Here is a 21,399-nt window from a genome sequence, read left to right as displayed (position 1 = left end):
AAAATTAGTTTGAACAGCCAGGAGCAATACAAACAGAACCACCGCGGTCCCGTTGTTTTGTAGGCAACATTTTATTTGCTGACTGACCCATTCACTATAGGCAGCTAACCAGAGTGTATACACCCAACCAAAGGCATGACGTCAGCCATGACGTCAGCAACAAAATGGCGGCGCCCATGTTGAAAACAGGGATATTATATTATATTTTTCAGACAAATAAGATAGATTTCACATTTGATTATAGAACCCCGTCTTACACAAGGTACACAACAAACAAACTAGGATCACATTGCTCACTGCTTCATCTCCACTTTAAAGTACCGGTAATGGCTTTGCTTGTCCAAATGACAATACTGACCAAATTGAGATTTATTTTTCTCATCCATTTATTTGTTTGCCTTCTAATTTAAAATACAGTTTGAAACCGTCTGTACACAGTAGGCTATGTGTGCTAGCAGAGCTACCGTACTTTTCGGACTATAAGCCGCGGCTTTTCCCCCCATTTTTCGACCCTGCGGCTTATATAACGGTGCGGCTTATATGTGGACAAAACCCGAAAATCGAAATATTGCTTTTTTTACTGCATTGAAATGTTATTTATCTGTTCCCTTATTTACTTAATACAACTTGTAAATGAGTTAATTCTTGTTATTATGCACCACCACCCACAGAATCGAGAAAGAGCAATCAATCTGTCAATCCTTTCCGTGTCCGGGTTATATATGATGCCAAGTCTACATCATATTGATTGTTTATAGCACAATAACATCTGATTTAATGTGATGGAAGAAGTGAAATGTAAGGTTTCCCGTGTTGAGTCAAATTAAGCCGCAGGCTCCACTCCTTACATATGGTAATTAAACATTAAAACACATGCGGCTTATAGTCCAGTGCGGCTTATATATGTACACATCATTCAATTTAGCTGCTGCGGCTTATAGTCAGGTGCGGCTTATAGTGCGAAAAGTACGGTAGTCTCCAGTCACGAGTCACGGTGCGGTGGTTTGTCCACCAAAAAAGCACCAAAAGATAGAAAAGAAACTAGCAGAGCCAGAACTGTTCAACTCCCCTGGAGCCACAGCCAGCAGAGAAGCTGGTTTACTTTCGCTTTCAGACCAGCTGCAGCCTGAGAACTGGTGTGAGGGGATGTAACACTAAAGAAGGTGGCAACGACAAAGAATTGCTGCAAAATAAACATACATCTGTTAAAATGAAAAATGTTTATACTCATCACTAGATATTCGATATTATCGATATTGTTATATGATATCGTTATCGCGATATCATTTTTGGCCATATCGCCCAGCCCTACGACTTCTAGTAGTAACCTCTCCTCTTCTAGTATTAACTAGGGGTGGGACGATACATCGATCTATTATCAATAATCAAATAGGATCGATGCAACGTAAAAAGATCGATTCATATCGAGATACTCTTATTTTGAAAATCCGGCGATGGCGACGTCGTCGCCCCGCGCCCAGTGTTGTGAAACTCCATTTAACATCAACAGCAGTAGCATCTAGAACGTCACTAGAGCAAGACTAGTGTGCCTATTCTGTGACCCAAAACATGCCCCTGCTGTTTTATTCTGCAACGGGTCCAATGCATCTAACCTGCTTTGCAATCCTCGCCACTCCATTATGCCCACGTCGCGATAAAGATCGAAGATAACGTTACGTTAGCCTTTTCCAGCCAAAATACAGTTCTGTGACAGTGAATAGGATATTAATATCGAAAAACGAACCAAAAACAGTGAACAGGAGGTCTATTTGTATTAAAAACAATAGATTGTTTTTCATTTAAATGTATGGAAGAGCTCAAATAAAAATTTCAAATGAAATGTTACTGGTTGTATTAAATGGGCATATAATATCATCTCATATCGATCGCAGGCACCTGAATCGAATCGTATCGTGATGAAACTGGTGATTCCCACCCCTAGTAGTAACCTCTCCTTTATTAGTAGTGTCCTCTAGTAGTAACCTCTCCAAGTAGTAACATCTCTTCTAGCAGTAACCTCACCTGTGGGCCGGCACAGCTGATTTTGCAGACGTCACAGTAGTGTATCTGGGGGGCCTTGGGCGGCTGCTTGGGCCTGAGCTGCTTGCTCTGGAACGGGGGTTTCTTGGTGAAAGTGCTGCCGGTCCAGGCCGCTGTAGCCGCTGCTGCCGCCACCGCCTGCTTCTGCTGCTGCTGTTGCTGCTGCTGCTGGTAGTAGGAGGAGGCTGCCGAGTACACCGCCGCCTCGTAGCCCGAGTAGGAGGTACCTGGACAGGGGCAGAGCCACGCGTCAACCAATGGGGTAGCAGACAACAAAGTGCAAATGTTTTCAATTATAAAATCTCAACACTACAAGATGTCGCCTCTGGTTCAAATAGAGGACGCGACTCTCTGGACATTCATTTGAGGATATATCTTCTTACCGGAATACGTGACTGCGTTAGTGCTGTAAGTGGGGCTCTGGGAGTAGGAGGGGACAACGGAGGCGGCCGCCGCTACAGGCTGGACCGTAGAGGACACAGGGTAGATGAAGGAGGTGGCAGGGCTGGGGGTGGCCGGCTTGATGGCAGTCACCTGCCTCGTCTGCTGGGTTTGGGTGTAGGACGTGACCCCCTGGGTGTAGCCTGGTTTGGTTGCTGGTAGGAGGAACACGCAAGAGATCAGTAGACAGTTCCACATTTACTTGTGATGCACAGTAGGGCTGGCCTTCGAAGCTTTTTTGGCAATCGAAGCTTCGTGGCCGAGCTTCGATTTTAATTCGAAGCTTCGAGAGAAAGAAAATTATAATAATTTTTTTTATCTTATGTTGTGGGACTTGTACAGCACTTGGTAAACTTTGTTGTTCTTAAATGTGCTCTATAAATAAAGTGGATTGGATTAATTAATTAAGTAGCCCCTTTCGTGACTGACGCAGCCAACAAGGTTTGACTCTGATTTAATTCAAGGTGGATCGCTGTTGTCGTTTGAACAACTTCAGATTTCATGGGAACTACCAATCCCCCAAATCAAGAATGTTTAAGATGAATGAAGTAAGATTTTGATTATTTGAAATATGGCCTGTGTAGACTAAACTATGCACAGAATTATGTCAGTCTACAAGGTCCGGATTCTACATGGTCCGGCAATGTAGACCTTGTAGACTCTACTACAGACCAATTATCAGTGAATGTTCATGCATTTTTAAGAAGGGCCACAAAAAAACAAAGAACTCACCAAAACATCTCAGTAGCACCTTATCTAAATGTTCTATTTCATATATGGAGATTCATATTTATTTATGTATTGCATGCATTTCTACATTTTATTTCCCATTTTGTTTATTCATCCCAGTGTGGTGACCTATATTAAGAGACATTCACCAAGGTGGGCTTGTGCCTTTAAGCGTGTGGGTTGTACTGTTTAGGGGACAGGTTAAATACCACTTCCGGTTCCGGGTTAACTTGGTTGTTATTGTAAATGCTATGTGAGTGAGAAGTAAAGTACCTCAACTCGAACCACGTCTCTGGCTCGCTACTTTCTTATCGCCACATTGGTGACCCTGTGAAGGACATTTGTAACGTTAACAGCATTTAGCGTTATGTCTCAAGACAACGGCGTCGCGCAACTGCAAGCTCCCGCACCGAATGCTAACGACGCTAACATGCTACAAGCGAACATTTACGCTGCGACCGTCAAGTTGCCCGACTTTTGGCAGCATAATCCCCGGCCGTGGTTTCAACACGTCGAAGCCCAATTCCAGCTGAGAGGAATAACACAGGATCTAACTAAGTACTTCCATGTTGTGGCGGCGTTGGATGCTTCAACGACGGCACGGGCGATGATGCTGTTGGAGGATCCGCCGGCAGCTGACAAGTACAATGCGCTAAAGACATTCCTTCTGAAGCTATATGAGCTGTCAGAACTGGAGAAAGCGGACCGCCTGCTGTCCCTCAACGGCCTCGGCGATGGCAAACCGTCGGAGTTGATGGAAAAAATGCTGGCTGTACTGGGATCAGCTGATCCCTCTTTTCTATTTACACACATTTTCTTGCGACAGCTTCCAGTGCCTGTGCGCACAGCACTGGCGAGTTCCCTCCTCTCCTCCACCAAGGACTATCGCGGCCTGGCTGCAGAAGCGGACAGGGTTTTCCTGGCCAACAGGCAGCAGCAGTTTGTCCATGCGCTGCTGCCCCACCAGGGCACCTCTGCCCCACCACTGGAGGCCTATACAGACACCGCGGCTGCGGTGACAGCCCGACGCCAACCCGACGATGGGCTCTGCTATTACCATGCCAGGTTTGGGGACAGGGCCAAGCAGTGTCGCAAGCCATGCAGTTTCAAGGGGCAGGGAAACGCCAGGGCCGGCGCTCATTAGTGGCTGTGGGTGCCGGCCATGACTGCAAGCTATTGTTTATCACCGACTCCTTGTCTGGCCGGCGGCTGCTGGTGGACTCGGGCGCGCAACGCAGCATCCTGCCGGCACAGGGCGTGGACACCATGGACGGCAGACACGGGCCCCAGATGGACGCAGCGAACGGTACGCCCATACGTACCTACGGCACCAGGTATGTGGAGGTGTGTTTTGGGGGGGCGCCGTTTCGGCTGGGGTTTTGTGATGGCTGCGGTGTCCACGCCGCTCCTGGGAGCAGACTTCCTCTGTGCTTTCAGCTTACTGGTAGATGTTAAAAACTGTCGCTTGATCGATGCCCTCTCTTTTTCCTCTTACCCCTACACACTTGGGGCGGTTGGGGGGGGCGGAGCTCTCTGCCTGTTGAACACACTTGCCACCGGGGACCCGTATGAACGCCTGCTCGCCGGGTTCCCTGACCTCACCACACCCACGTTCTCATCTGCAGTGGCCAAACACGGTGTGGAACACCATATTACCACAGAGGGCCCCCCAGTCTATGCCCGGGCCCGGCGCCTCGACTCAGCCAAGCTGGCAATCGCCAGGGGGGAGTTTTCCACCATGGAGCGACTTGGCATTGTGCGCCGCTCGAACAGCCCGTGGGCTTCTCCATTACACATGGTTACAAAGGCTGGCGGAGGTTGGCGCCCATGCGGCGATTTCCGTCGCCTTAATAACGCCACAACCCCCGACCGGTACCCTGTTCCGCACATACAGGACTTCTCTACCCACCTGGTAGGGGCTGTCATCTTCTCCAAGGTGGACCTGGTGCGCGGTAACCACCAGGTGCCGGTTCATCCACGGGATGTGTCAAAGACAGCTGTCATTACACCCTTTGGGCTTTTCGAATTCCTAAGAATGCCTTTCGGGCTCATGGGGGCGGCGCAGACGTTTCAGCGCCTGATGGACTCTGTGCTCCAGGACATGCCATTTTTGTTTGTGTACTTGGATGACATTCTTGTAGCCAGTACGTCCATAGAGGAGCACATGACACACCTCCAGCAGCTGTTTGAGCGGCTCAGTAAACACGGCCTCATCGTCAACCCGACCAAGTGCCAGTTCGGGCAGTCCTCCATCACTTTCCTCGGACACCATGTCGCTCCACAGGGAGCCACCCCACTCCCCGCCAGGGTGGAGGCCGTGGCCAGTTTTCCTCGTCCCCGCACCGTACGGGCTCTACAGGAGTTCCTGGGCATGGTGAACTTTTACAACCGGTTCCTTCCCCATGCTGCCCACCTCATGCGACCCTTGTATGAGGCCCTGCGGGGCAAAGTGCCCAAGGACGAGTTAGATTGGTCCTCGGGGATGGACAGCGCTTTTGGGGCTGCCAAGAACGCGCTAGCCAACGCTGCTCTGCTGGCGCACCCCTCTCCCACTGCCCCGGTCGCCCTCACGACAGACGCCTCTGACTATGCAGTGGGGGCGGTGTGCGAGCAGTGGGTGGGCGGTGCCTGGCAGCCACTGGCCTTTTTTAGCAAACAGCTCCGCGACAACGAGCGTAAGTACAGTACTTTCGACAGGGAACTGCTGGGTCTGTTCCTCGCCACCAGGCACTTTAGATTCCTGTTGGAAGGCCGCCAGTTCACTGCCTTTGTGGACCACAAGCCGCTAACTTTCTCCATGGCCAAGGCCTCGGAGCCGTGGTCGGGACGTCAGCAGCGGCAGCTATCGGCGATCTCCGAGTTAACCACGGACATTCAGCACGTGGCGGGCAAGGACAACTTTGTCGCCGACTGCCTCTCTCGGGCGGTCATCGGGTCCGTCCACTTGGGACTCGATTATGCCGCCATGGCGGCAGACCAAGCCACGGACTCGGACATTCAGGCCTATCGGACGGGTCCTACCGCACTGCAGCTGGAGGATGTGGTGTTCGACACAGCTAACGCCACTCTCCTCTGCGACGTCTCCACTGGCCAACCGCGCCCTATGGTGCCTACGGCCTGGCGGCGCCGGGTTTTTAACATGATCCACAGCCTTTCCCACCCAGGTGTGAAGGCCTCGACTAAGCTGGTGGGGGTCAAGTTTGTGTGGCCTGGCCTCCGGAAGGATGTTAGGACCTGGGCTAGCTCATGTGTGGCGTGCCAGCGTGCCAAGGTGCACCGCCATACCAAAGCCCCTTTGGCACCGTTTATAGTGCCGGAGAGGCGGTTCGACCATGTGAATGTGGACCTGGTGGGCCCCCTGCCCCCCTCCCATGGATATACTCACCTCCTCACCATGGTGGACAGGACCACCAGGTGGCCGGAGGCTGTTCCACTGTCCTCCACTACGGCAGCGGAGGTGGCCCGGGCGTTCATCGGCTGCTGGGTGGCCCGTTTTGGCACACCGGGGGACATCACAAGCGACAGGGGCCCCCAGTTCACTTCGGAGCTCTGGACTGCAGTTGCGGAGCACCTGGGGGTGAAGATCCACCGCACTACGGCGTACAACCCGCAGGGCAACGGACTTTGCGAGCGGTTCCATAGGGACATGAAGGCCGCTCTTCGGGCTGCCCTTACGGATGGCGCCTGGGTTGACCGCCTCCCGTGGGTCTTGCTTGGTCTTCGTTCTGCCCCCAAGGAGGACCTCCAGGCCTCGTCCGCCGAGCTGGTGTACGGCCAGCCGCTGCGGGTCCCTGGGGAGTTTCTTCCGGGGGCCACAGCGTCCTGGTCCGTCGCCTCCCATCGAGCAGTGTCCCGGGGTGTTGCCGATGCCCTTATTCCCATTCCAACATCCCGCCACTGCCTTCCCCAGTCCTACGTCCCCAGGGACCTGCCATTGGCCAAATATGTTTTCATCCGGCACGACAGCCATCGGACCCCGCTGCAGCCCCCTTATGACGGGCCTTTCCGTGTCTTGGAGGCAGGCACTAAAAACTTTGTTGTGGACATGGGAGGCAGGCCAGAGCGGGTCACTATAGACCGTCTTAAGCCTGCTCACTTGGACAAGGACGAACCAGTTAAGTTGGCCCTACCCCCGCGGCGGGGGCGCCCCCCGGTTTCGGCTCAGACCCCTGCCCTATCCTCTGTTCCGGCCTTGGCCCCTTCCGTGGCCCGGCCGCTGGTTCCACTTATCTCCCTTAGTCCCCCTCTGGTTAAGCGCAGTCGGTTCGGCCGCTTGATCCGTCCCCCTCCACGTTGACTATTTCATGCTGTGATCTGTTCACTGATGGACTGTTCACTGGCTATTAATTAGTTGCAGTTTTTGTATTGGTGAATTCTGGGGGGGCCTGTGTGGTGACCTATATTAAGAGACATTCACCAAGGTGGGCTTGTGCCTTTAAGCGTGTGGGTTGTACTGTTTAGGGGACAGGTTAAATACCACTTCCGGTTCCGGGTTAACTTGGTTGTTATTGTAAATGCTATGTGAGTGAGAAGTAAAGTACCTCAACTCGAACCACGTCTCTGGCTCGCTACTTTCTTATCGCCACACCAGTATCTTTCTTTCTTATGTGTGGAATTCTACAAGGCATGTAGGTGTATATGTGTTTGAGGATGATATCCTTCAAACAGGCAATAGTGATGATATAATTTGGGCAGTGCTGAGCTGGGTTACTTTCCTCCAGTGTATTTGTCCCCCCCCCCCCCACCCACACACAAATCGAAGTAAAAAAAAAAAAAAAATTTAAACTTCGCTTTTTTTTTAATGTTCGAAGCTTGTGCCATCGAACGAAGCTTCGAAGCTTCGAAGTATTTAAGACAGCCCTAATGCACAGATTTAAAAAGATGAGAAAAGGATCAACTCATTTACTACCATAATATTCTGGAGTCCTCAGCTCACACTCTCCCCGTTGAATGTAGAGTCCCCAGCCTCATCAACATTGTGAAATTTGTTTAACCTCTTCCACCCGTGCGGTCCGGTACCGGACCCCAAATGACAGTCATAAATCATTCTCTCTAGACTGTGATTATTCTTTTTCTCAAACGTATTCAAGAGTAAACATCCTAACCATGTCACAACAGCAGTCATAGTGTATATTTTCAGCAATACGTTTGTTTACTAGGCAGGGTTTCCGTTAGAAAAAATTGTTGCCGGTCTCAGGGTCCGGTAGATTTAAATCTACCGGTCAAATGAGAGAAATTCCGGTCAGAGTTTATTGAGCTTAAAAATAATTGACATCCTCAAGGCATGTAGATTTATAATATTTTAACTTAAAACTAGGCTACTTTTGCGTATACAATCATTATATTCCAAATAAAATAAGTCCAGAGACTCCGTGCTGCTGCCGACTTTATATCAAATAGGTGTCTGTGGGCAGTCGCCCGACATTAATAAACAGAAGTCTGTTATAATCACATTTTTATGAGCTAACGAATTCCGTTATATTGGACATTTGTATTAATTATATCAAGCGAAGAACTGAGAAATTTGGCAGAGAGAGACGGCAACATTATCGTGGGTTTGCGTGACGACTCTCTCTCTCTCCACCTCGCAACGACTTATTTGCAAAGAGTATGGCGCTGCAGAGCAGCAGATTCAGCTGTTTTTTGGCTCTATCTGGGGACCGCTCAACAGCGCCCCCCACCCAACAGCTGAATTGCCAATGGCTGAATTGGAGTACTGCACTGTGCCGCTGCTGCTCCGGCTCTGCAGCTACACATGCACTCGCAAAACCCAGCACTAAGCTCTCGCTGACAACATTATTATACCTGCTTGGTGAAGCAACGATGAAACAAATGTAATGATTGTTTCGTTCATCGCATAGGCTATTTAATTTTAGCCTATTTTAATACAATTCAAATAATCAAATTGTGCTTGGAGGGAATTATTTTCACCGGACATTAAGACCGGAGAGATTAAATATGTCGGACTTCAACAGATTTTGCCGGTCAAATACCGGTAATTACCGGCTAACGGAAACGCTGTTACTAGGGCTGTCTTAAATACTTCGAAGCTTCGTTCGGTGGGCATGGGATTTGTTTGATTTTTTTTGAATATATAAAAAAAAGAAATGTATATATATATTTTGTGCAAAATCAACTCTGCCTCTCTTTGTTAATTACAACAAGCAATGCTGTTTAGGCGTTGCGCTCGTCACCAACGCAAGAGACACCGGGTTCGAATCCGGCATTGCCTCCGGCTTGGGCCGGCCGTCATACTAACTCAATTGGCAGAGTTAGTGGGTGGGAAGTCCTCCACGTTACTCCTCGCCAAATGAGTCCGCACTGGCAGGTGAAAAGATGCGACAGGCTGCCTCCACATGTATCTGAGGGGACATGTGATGCAAGGCTTCTATCCTCCCTACAACCGGCCAATGGGGGGCATATGCGAGCAATGATCAGGACAGGGAGAATTGGCACGAGAGGTAAATTGGGATGGGGAGAAAAGAAGAAAAAGAAAAAAAAAAATCACAGGAAAAAGGAGAAAAAGTGATCAAAAAAACAAACAAGCAATGCTTTGTTATTTAAGATGAGGTCGGACTCGGCACTGACAGATTTGTGTTCATTGTGCTGCTTTTATAAAGCCTCAAATGACGGCTTACAATATTTCATGAAAGCAAAGTGTTTCGTTTGTCTAAGATTTAACCTTTACAGCACTGACAAAGTGATGTACAAGTCCCACAACATAAAATGTAAATTGAATCTCGGCCCCGAAGCTTCGAATTCCAAAAAAGCTAGGACGTAAATACAGCATCATGAACACAGAACCGAGCTAGGAGGTGAATACAGCATCTAGGAGGTGAATACAGCATCATGAACTCAGAACCGAGCTAGGAGGTGAATACAGCATCTAGGAGGTGAATACAGCATCATGAACTCAGAAGTGAGCTAGGAGGTAAATACAGTATCATCACCTGTCTGATAGTAGGACTCGGCCATGGTGGGTTGGGGGGCAACGCTGGCCGTGGGCTGCTGGTAGTACTGCTTGGGGTCATAGGTAACGGCTGGAGCTGTGGAGCGCACATAGGAGTAGGTGTCCTGGAGAGGAAAAGAGATCAACACATCAGCAACTCAAGTCACGCTGCAGTGAGCCAGGAAACAGCTGTGTGGTCTTTCTTCAGTCCACACTGGCTGCTCCCTCAGCGTTTCTCATACATTAATTTGCACATGCTGGAACACCTGCTGGGGAGAAAATATCAATCCAAGTTCAACAATCTAACCTTAACACTTTGATTGCCTAAGGCTAAATTCATTATATACCATAGGTTGCCGGCTCTATTTGTCTATGGAGAAGTACCCCTTCTTTGCATGGCTATAACTTTTTAAATTCTATTGCTACATTGCCATTATTAGGGCCCATTCAAAGTCCTATATGTATTGTTCATTGTGTAGCAACGTTAAACTTTTTCATTCACATATTCATAGTAAAGTATGGTCTAATGTATAAGTATGTTTTCATCTCTTTCTGCAGCTTTCTCCAGAACGTGATCTATAGCCCCAAATGCATTATATTGATGGCAATCGGGGCGATATAAAAAATTTCAATTGGACGTACTTCTAGAATGATCTACGTATGATCTGATGATGACCGGATGGGCGGGGGATCGTTTATAATTCCGTGGGCAACGTTATATCATTCATCTAGTGTGGGTCATATGTTCATCATAATAGTTTATATGGAACACGTTCAAAGATAAAGCTGAATCTTACCGGATCTTCCTCGCGCCGTTGGACGATCAGCGTGGTGTAGACCGTTTTCGATTATGGGATGTTTATCCTGATGAACCATTTCCAGCTTGTATAATACTATATACGTCCAAATCATGTTGTTTATCGAGTTATTGGCAATGGATCGCTATATATTGTGACGAGCCAGAGTGCCGTGAGCCAAACCGAGTGCCCGGAAGTAATATGGCCGACCAGCACAACCTCCACAGCACTTCCTGTTTGGCGATTGCGCCGATCGGCCACCAGATGGCGCTCCTGAACCGCCAGAGAGCTCAGTGGGTCCTCCTGGTGGATCTCAGGCCAGCGGAGGGGAAATATGAATCCGATCACAGATTTTTGAAATATTGATATTAAAGACGCTGTAAAGCGTCCTTCGGCAACTTGAGCATGGCCGGGAATGAGCATGGCCGGCAGTTAAAACGGTTATGTTGAGTAATTATTGAAAAAAGGACACTATGCAACACTAACTCGCCCATTCTACATTCATTGCACACACATCCACACACTCACTTTAAGGCGAGACACTGCAGGTGAATAGTCAAATATACTTTGTTGATTTTGAGATTGTTATATTTTGCTTCCTAAACATGTCTTCTATGAAACTACGGTAGTGACCATAAAACGTCAATAACACACATTTAGTTGTTTATTTTACATCATTTTGCCTTATAGCATCCATAAATGTGCACATATTTAATGGGGAAGTGCCTCATTTGCATATATAAACATAAATTTCAGAAAACTTGCAATATATTTTTTCTTAGTTTATATGTACATAACAAATTGGGAAAGTTTCATAGTGATATCTATTCAAATATTTTTTGCCTATTAGGGGGTACTACACTGTTTGTAGCGTGTGTGTAGTTCTGTTCAGTTCAATAACATCATTATTATTATTATTCAGTTATCAGGCATGTGTTTAGGTTGTCTATTACTAATGGTTTGATTAGGTATTGTGTTTGTAAATATCTGTTTAAAAAAAAAGTATGGCATTTTACAATACAGAACTTTGAAGGCGTTTTCCCAAAAATGAGTTGTAAGAGTTTTTCCTCATACTCTGAGCCAGAAATCTCCACTTCAGTAGCACTCGCATACACCAAACCTTCCAGTTCTATGTTCTGAAGGTATTTACAGAAGGGTTTGTTGATATCGCATTCATACCCTGATTTATATCACATTTTATTCCTAAAAACATGGTTGAAATATGGAATTTTACCATATGGAGTATTTTCTGATTTATGGAGTGATAAAAAGAGATATCCAAAATCCCCTCTGTAATAACCTTTGGCTCTAATATGTCAACAAAATGAAACTATAATTTTGAAAATGGCTTTATCCAATGTTCAGATTTCTGTCCTGGAGTTCTATGCAAATTAGTGCATATTTAAGTAGATCATGCCTCATTTGCATATTTAAACATACAATTTCAGAAAACTTGTAATACAAAAAAGTCTTGTCTTAATATAAGTAATCAACTGGGGAAGTTTCATTGTGATATCTATTAGTTATTTTTTTTACCCTATTCACCTGCAGTGTCTCCCCTTAAACATTCACCTTAACATCCACTTTAAACCCTAAACCATATTTTATCCATTTCTTACAATAGTTTCACTACATCTCTACCTCATTTTTGCATTTTGTACTTTAGTTTTGTATATTTTGCATAGTATCTTTATTTTTACTGTATGAAGCACAATCGCAGGAGGCTCATACAGAACCAAGCATTTCACTGTAATGTACCTTATACGTGACAAATAAAACAAAAACTGTTGTACAATAAACTCGGGCTTAATGGGCTTTCTTAACCACCTTTTAAATACTATCCCAGAATCTCTCCAGATATTATTTAGAGAAAACTAATTTCAAATAGAACATAAGTTGTAAAATAAAATCTTTGAAAATAATAATTATTTGCACTTTTCTTTAGAAATCATGCATACATTCCAGAGGCCCGAAAGAAGGGAGATAATCGAAAGCTTATGAAAAAGGGAGATTTATTTTAATCACTCGATGATAAATGAGGCATCTGGACGGCAGTGGGTCAGTTCTGAAGGAATGAAGGAGAGGAGCGCAAACACCTTTCAATCATCCACAGGGCTCTACGCTAACCTTTTTCCCAAGGAGCACATGTGCTCCTAAATGAAAAAATGTAGGAGCACACAAAGAAATTTAAGAGCACACAAAAATATTTAGGAGCACAGTGAAAACATTTCAAGTAACAGTTTATTTAATTTTTTTTAAATAAATGTATATTTGTACTGTGCGTGCATGTGCAAACGGGACACACATCTGTGCAATAGCACATACCACCAAAGTCACTGGCCCACTGTGTGCGTGTATCTGCGTGTGCAAACGGGAATGGGACACAGACATTTGAACTATTAAGGGGAGACACTGCAGGTGAATAGGGTAAAAAAATTAACTAATAGATCTCACAATGAAACTTCCCCAGTTTATTACTTATATTAAGACAAGACTTTTTTGTATTACAAGTTTTCTGAAATTGTATGTTTAAATGAGGCATGATCTACTTAAATATGCACTAATTTGCATATAATTCCAGGACAGAAATCTGAACATTGGATAAAGCCATTTTCAAAATTATAGTTTCATTTTGTTGACATATTAGAGCCAAAGGTTATTACAGAGGGGATTTTGGATATCTCTTTTTATCACTCCATAAATCAGAAAATACTCCATTCAGTCCATTTTTATGGTAAAATTCCATATTTCGCCATGTTTTTAGGAATAAAATGTGATATAAATCAGGGTATGAATGCGATATCAACAAACCCTTCTGTAAATACCTTCAGAACATAGATATGAATAGAACTGGAAGGTTTGGTGTATGTGAGTGCTACTGAAGTGGAGATTTCTGGCTCAGAGTATGAGGAAAAACTCTTAAAACTCATTTTCGGGAAAATGCCTTCAAAGTTCTGTATTGTAAAATGCCATACTTTTTTTTTTTAAACAGATATTTACAAACACAATACCTAATCAAACCATTAGTAATAGACAACCTAAACACATGCCTGACCAGTTGTGATTAGAGAGTGCCCCACATACTCCCCACATACACAGTAGTAAAGAAGGCGAAACAGCGCCTCTACCACCTGAGACAGTTAAGGAAGTTCAGAGTATCGGGGAAGATACTCCAGTCCTTCTACTCAGGAGCTGTAGAGAGCATCCTGACCGGAAACATCACTGCCTGGTATGGAAACAGCACGGCACAGGACAAGAAGGCCCTACAGAGAGTGGTGCGCTCAGCCGAGCGTACCACGGGTATTGCACTACCCCCCCTGCAGGTTCTATACAACAAGAGGTGCAAATCCAGAGCCTGCAGGATAATGAAAGACCCTCACCACCCCAATAACAGCCTGTTTCAGCTGCTGAGGTCAGGCAGACGCCTGCGAACCCCAGCTACTAGGACAGAGCGGCTTAGGCTCAGCTTCTTCCCCCAGGCCATCAGAGCCATAAACAATGAACATCGAGTGCTCAGAACATTGAACTATCCACACACAAGCCAGGGATTAAAGCAAAAAAAAATCTCCTGACTGAACTTTTTTTCAGGCCAAGTCATATTCTTATTTTAATCTCCACTATTTTTTTTAATAGCGTTAGCGTTTTAAGGGAGCCTACTTGTAGAGCCTACTGTCCTGACTGTGACTATATACCCTACTGTTGTGGTTGTTGTGCCAGGCAGGGAGGCTGTGTGCTGGAGAGCGTGAATGCAAGTCTTGTGGCTAGCTTCTGATTGATGGCGAGCTAGCACCCCTTTCCCATTACTTTGAACCATGAACTAAACGGCTTGTTATCATACAAACAAGGGACTAAACACGTTTAGCAAATTATGCCACAACAACAATGGACAGTCTCCTCCCCACCGTTTGTATATATTTTTTACCACCCACCCACCCCCTCCTAATGTACAGTCTCCTCCTCATCATATGTATATATTTACTGTTAGGATCTCTGGGTAACAGTACTGTATATTTGCTTATCATATATGTGACAAATGTAACAGTACTATACCTGTAAGTCAAGTATGTCCCCATGTCATAAATGTCATGATGTCATGTATGTTGTGTATGTCATAAATGTCACTATGAATTGAAAATGGGGGACCCTGATTATGTAAACAAGACAAACATCTTTCTCTGGTCTGCATCCCCTTAACAATTGTGTGTATTGCTACTGGATTTACCAGATCCAGAGTGAATGAATGAAAACTTTATTTAATACACAAGACCCTCTTCTTGGGACCAAGTAAGGTTTTGTCGATAATCCAATGTACAGTTACCCCACCCCGCCTACCCAACCACCTCCAATGTACCACCCCACCTACCCAACCTCCTCCAATGTATATACTCTCTTTTTTAGACTATTTTTGTATCACAAACAATACTGTATTTGTAAATCTGGTATGTCATAAATGTATAGATGTAGCAGTATTGTCTATCTGTATGTCATGTGTGTCATATATGTTATGATGAATTGAAAATGGGGGACCCTGATGTAAACAAGACAAAAGTATTTCTCTGGTCTGCATCCCCTTAACAATTGTGTGTATTGAGCCGTACTCTATTGTACCCATTCTGCAATTCTGTTAATAAAATGTTCAATCAATCAATCAATATTTAACAGATTGCAGAATGGGTACAATACAGTATGGCTCAATACACACAATTGTTAAGGGGATGCAGACCAGAGAAAGACGTTTGTCTTGTTTACATCATCAGGGTCCCCCATTTTCAATTCATAGTGACATTTATGGCATAGGGACATACTACAGTCTACAGGTATATAGTACTGTTACATTTGTGACATATACGATATGCAAATATACAGTAATGTTACCCATATATCCTGACAAGAGATTATACATATGATGGGGAGGAGACTGTACATTAGGAGGGGGTGGGTGGGTGGGAGAAAATATACAGTACTGTTACCCATAGATCCTAACAGAGATTATATACATGATATGATGGGGAGGAGACTGTACATTAGGAGGGGGTGGGAGAGAAATATACAGTAGTTACCCATAGATCCTAACAGATTATATACATATGATGGGGAGGAGACCGTACATTAGGAGGGGATGGTAGAAAAAAGATATACGGTGGGGAGAGAATATATGGTGGGGAGGAGGGTATCTACAGATACACCTGTGTGATGTTGCTACGGAGTTAAGCTAATAAACTTATACTCACAACCACAGCAGGGGACTCACATATTGTACTGTGAAGTAACACGACAATGACAAAAGTGTTGTTTCTGTTTTTGACATAGTTGCGGCACACGGAACAAGTTAACAACTCACCACTACAGCCCCCAGTAGCGCTGCCTAGCCAGTCTCTTCAAACGTCCTCTCCTCTCTAAACTTTCTTTTGTTAGGTGGTGCCGCTCATCCTTTTCATCTGAGAACCCCGCGGTGGGTTCTCTTTTTAGTGGCCGGCTTACTCCTTCCATTTAACCGACGCTATTAAGCTAACGTTAGCTAATCGGTATAGCAGCGAGTGCAAGCAGCGTGGTATAAACAAACAAATAAACAAACAAACAAACAAACTAGGTCAACAAGCAGAGTTGACTTGACGCGCGAGGCTGCAAAAAAGGCGACTCGTTAAACCAAAACACGCAGTTTTTAATTATTTTACATGACTATCTTGTTACCCTGCCATGTGGTGGACAGACTTCTCAGACCTCGCAAATGTGTAACTCGCCCAATAGACTGCAGCTGCAACCGCGGAGCGAGCCTCCGGAGCGAGCAGCGTCCTGTCTCTCGATGACTCTGCTTGGCGCGGCGCGATTTTTTTTCTTCATATTTGGCGCCTCTGATTGGCTCAATTTTGTTTAAATGTGTATGCATCTACAAATCATATTATACCAGGTAGCCAATTCCGTCAGACCGCGAATCAAATGGACGGATCTCCCCAATCAAATTGACGGAAATCCGTCTGGAGACGGAATGCTTTAATGCATGACACAAGAACACACACACGACACGCACGCTGTGCACGCTCACACACGAGCAGCCACTTAACACTTTAACATGAGCGGGCACACACTCATGTCGCACACACGCACACTTATGGCCAAAGGAAAGGACACTTTAAATTAGAATAACAGGAACAGTGTATTGCACTACTAAAGCTAACTAGCATGTCCCATATGCTCTGTAAATAACTATGTACAGATACCGAGATGACACTCCATGTTACCTGTTAACTGCACAATGTTGTTTTTTCATTTTTTGATTCTATTATATGTTGTACCACTGTATTGCACATCGTTGCGGGCAAGACCACCCGCATTTCATTGTATACCTGTATGCCGTGACAATTAAAACTCTTGACTCGACTTGACTCCATGTTCAAGACCCATCTTAAACTGCATCTTAAGGCAAACCAGAACTGTGATCATTTTTAATCCGATTTAGTTTATGTAACTTGTTTTTATTGTTGTTTGTATCATTGTCACAATGCTTTTACCCTAAGCAGGCTATTTTATTTATTGAAAGAATTTTGCCGTCTCCTGGTGTAAATTAGCTCTTGCTACAACCCTGCATGTTTACATTTTGTACTTTATGTTCATTAACATGTACTGTCCCTATCAAATAAACTATCAAATCAAACTACTGCTACAAAAGTAACAATCACTTAACTTTAGCCCCTTTTATGCATACAATGCCTATGTTTTGGCTGTGTTGCTCTTCTAGAAAAATAATCCTTTCAGGGTTGCCTATTGAAATACTGTACACCTCGAGTACAGAAACATTGTTTATGAGTTTGCGTGTCAGGTAGACCATTGATTGACAGTCGATTCTGCCAATTACGTCACACCGCTTTCACCCACCTCTGCTGTTGATAACGCTAGCCAAGTTAGCACACACACACACACATACACAGTGGGCCAGTGACTTTGGTGTAGGGGTGTAACAATGCATCGATCCTAAGGGGAAAATTCAACTGCATCGATTTGAAAATGTTAGAATCGATTATCGCATTTTTATGTGTATACAGTGTTATGTTATTGTCATGTCCGTTACAGCCAACACGACATACGCTACTGCATCAACGTTATGATTAACAAAGCAAGGCATTCGTTTTGTTGCATTAACATTATATTACTATTGCTATCGATAAATCTAGGTGTTCTAAAATCTATTGCTATTGGTAAGACTAGAATAAGTTACATTAATTTAATGTTACTGTCTCGGAAAACTTGCATAGGCGGACTTTCAGGAAGTAAAAAAAGCGAATGAGAGCTTCCGATTGGTAATTTCCTTTATTTCCCTTGAAACCAGTCACATCACTCTACTGTGATTGGACCGTTGGCTTGAGTGCAATGTGGGACTTGTAGTTTTTTAACGATTTATCAGCAGAGAAAAAAAATGCACAACTGAGGCTGTAATCGTGCGAGTAATTGATTTTTCCGGTTCACACATATTTCTAGAGGCATATGCGAGCAATATGGTCGCACTGTAGAGCCCTGATCCAACTGGAACAACAACAGCCTCCTAAATCAACCGACATGAGCAGCTCTGTGCCACTTCCTTTTAAACATCAATCATTTTTAAAAAGGAGTTAAATGTCCTAAAAGCAGCCTACCTGATAGTTCTGGGCGGTAACGGGAGGCGGAGGGGGCGGGACTTCCGGCTGGCGCTGGGCATAGCCATAGTCCGCGACGGCATGGGTGGGTTGGTATGCTCCATAGGCGGCCGCGGTGGCGGCTGCTGACACGGCGACGGGGGCCGGCCTGGCTACGCTGGCCGCTGTGGGCGCGTAGGCGGCTGCCACGCTGTGTGCCGCCACGGGAGCCTGGTGCACAGTGTAGCTCGCAACCGTGGCGGGGTGGGTGTAGGCTACCCCAGCCGTCGGCTGCTGACTGCAAGAGAGGAGACATAAACAGAGAGGGGTCAGGATCAGTCAACACAATCCATGTCACAGTACAGGTCAGAGAGAGGGTCAAGAGATGAATCCATGTCACAGTACAGGTCAGAGAGAGGGTCAAGAGATGAATCCATGTCACAGTACAGGTCAGAGAGAGGGTCAAGAGATGAATCCATGTCACAGTACAGGTCAGAGAGAGGGTCAAGAGATGAATCCATGTCACGGTACAGGTCAGAGAGAGGGTCAAGAGATGAATCCATGTCACGGTACAGGTCAGAGAGAGGGTCAAGAGATGAATCCATGTCACGGTACAGGTCAGAGGGGGTCAAGAGATGAATCCATGTCACAGTACAGGTCAGAGAGAGTAGAGCCATATGAAATCAGTTTTATTATTTTCCAAATTCCATTATATTTTTTCCCAAATTCCGTTTTAATATTTCAGAATTCTGTATTTAGCTTTTTATGCTCATTTTACCATCAGAAATAGTGTCTAATAAGTGGGAATGAATAAATGTCCACAATTGAATAAGATATAACAGTCCACTTGTTTTTAAGTGCTGCAAATACAGTTCAATTTTACACTATTTTTCAAATAATATTGTGACAAAATGAAAATACACATTTCAAGTGTAAACAATAGATACAGCTAGCTACTACTGACATTATTACAATGACAATGTCAGTAGCCTAGCTATATCTATATATTATATTGTGATGAAATATAGTAATGCATAATTTAGGCACCTTTAGTTTAGTTTATTTCGTTTATAAGTGTATAATTACAATCGTTTGTATTAAACAAATGGATGGGTGCACTAGATTTAGCTAGAAGCCATCATTTCCATCTATAGTCCGTACTGTAACGTTACTAGGGATGCCCCCCGGACCCCGGTTTTGAACGGGAACCGGTACTATATTAGAAAATACCGGAGTATTTATAAGCTCCGACGTCCTCGGTACTGCTATCGATACTCTAGAGAAATTATTATTATTATTATTATTATTTAAAAGTTGCGAACGATCCTCTGTCTCTGCACGAGAAGCGAGCCGCAGCCAGCGAGTCAATTATTACACACACTCCTCGCGAGTCGCTCGCTAGTGCTACACATAGACATACGGGTACTACATACGGGTACTCCTTAATGGAAGCGCTGTCCCCGACGCCCCGTGCTATAGCGCGCTGCACACAGACAGCAGCTCTGCATGCACTGAGTCGTGATCATGGCGGATAGAGCGAAGCGTTCTAAAGTATGGATATACTTTACAAGGGTCAATGCCGACAATGCACGTTGCCACAAGTGCAACAAAACATTTGCCAGTAAGGGTGGCAATACGAGCAATCTATCAAAACATTTGTTGGCAAAACACGATATTATTGTGCAGAAATGCGCGTATTCGACTGCCTTGCGCGCAGTGTCCCATCTGCATCCACGTCCACTGCAGCCGGCCGGCAAGCCAAGATACTGAGTTTCCTAGGCTAATAACGAATTATTACAAATAGGCTAATAAACAAAATAATTGTTTAGCTACAAATACTACAATCTAAAAACTTTTTATAGATCGTCAAGCTGAGGCGTCAGCCACCACTATGTCCCAGCCCAGTGAGCCCAGGGCCACCACACATCCTCCCTCTACCTCCCTCCACCACCCAAAGTCCTTTCTCCCTAGCAGCTAGAGGAAGGATGATAGAGGATAGGGTGAACGAGTGTCACAGGGCTGTGACAAAGTTTGTTGTCAAAGGCCTGCACCCCTTCTCTACAGTGGCGTCCAAGGGCTTTAGGTAACAACTAATCATTCAGTCAGTGTATATCGTTTTTTTTGTATACATAGTTGTCTAACTTGTTTGTTGTTGTTGTTGTTGTTGTTGTTGTTATAATATAAGTTATTATTGAAGCAGCTATTCCCACCACTCCACACAAATTTACAATAATTCAATCATTTCTAATCTTTACTGTAGGGAGATGACTAATGCTCTCAACTGCAAATATAAAAATCATAAAAAAATAATCAAAAAGAACCGATAAGAGTATCGATAAAGTACCGAACCGTTAAGCAGTATCGATAAGAGTAGTAGTATCGATAAAATCCTAACGATACCCATCCCTAAACGTTACTATAGCTATACGTTAGCTATTTAATCACAATAGTGTCGCACGTGTTTTTGCGGGTCCAGTCCACGGAATGTTGACAGAATTTGCAAAACACCTTATCGCTGGAGGCATAAAAGTCATTAGGATACCGTTCTGCTCTGAATTGAGGGCTTATTGCGGAATTCTTAGCTTCTTGACGATCAAAGCAGCCAGACGCTTGAGCACTGCTGCGTGTTGTGTGTAACCCGCTCTAGCGTCCCCGCCTCCCCGGTCATGTTTGCTTTGCACCAAACGTTCCACCCAAAAACGGAATTTCAGTCCAGATTAGGCCAAATTCTGCAATATTCCACATTTTGCAGTCTGTTCCATTTTTATTGGTCAATTCCGTGATTGCGTCCGCGATTCCGTGAACACGGATTTCATATGGCTCTAAGAGAGAGGGT

At 45.0% G+C, this 21,399-nt stretch overlaps 1 protein-coding gene across 2 annotated transcripts in view; it reads right to left on the bottom strand.

Moving 5' to 3' along the window:
- The window catches only part of zfr (zinc finger RNA binding protein), a 111,794-nt gene that overhangs the window by 51,297 nt on the left and 39,098 nt on the right, over nt 1–21,399 (bottom strand). Inside the window, exons 3-6 of one of the 2 annotated variants that reach the window (XM_084309083.1) lie at nt 18,585–18,861; nt 10,161–10,284; nt 2,424–2,636; nt 2,023–2,267 (exon numbers count right to left, since the gene is read on the bottom strand). In XM_084309083.1, the coding sequence (XP_084165209.1) occupies nt 2,023–2,267; nt 2,424–2,636; nt 10,161–10,284; nt 18,585–18,861 (859 nt within the window). The remainder of the gene's footprint in view (nt 1–2,022; nt 2,268–2,423; nt 2,637–10,160; nt 10,285–18,584; nt 18,862–21,399) is intronic. The other variant, XM_084309084.1, reaches the window with a different exon arrangement.

Source organism: Notolepis coatsorum (genome assembly GCF_963971535.1).
Source record: "Notolepis coatsorum genome assembly, chromosome: 2".
Lineage (NCBI taxonomy): Eukaryota > Metazoa > Chordata > Actinopteri > Aulopiformes > Paralepididae > Notolepis > Notolepis coatsorum.
The sequence above is the reverse complement of the archived record's forward strand: the minus strand, read 5'-3'. Positions and strand labels throughout refer to the sequence as shown.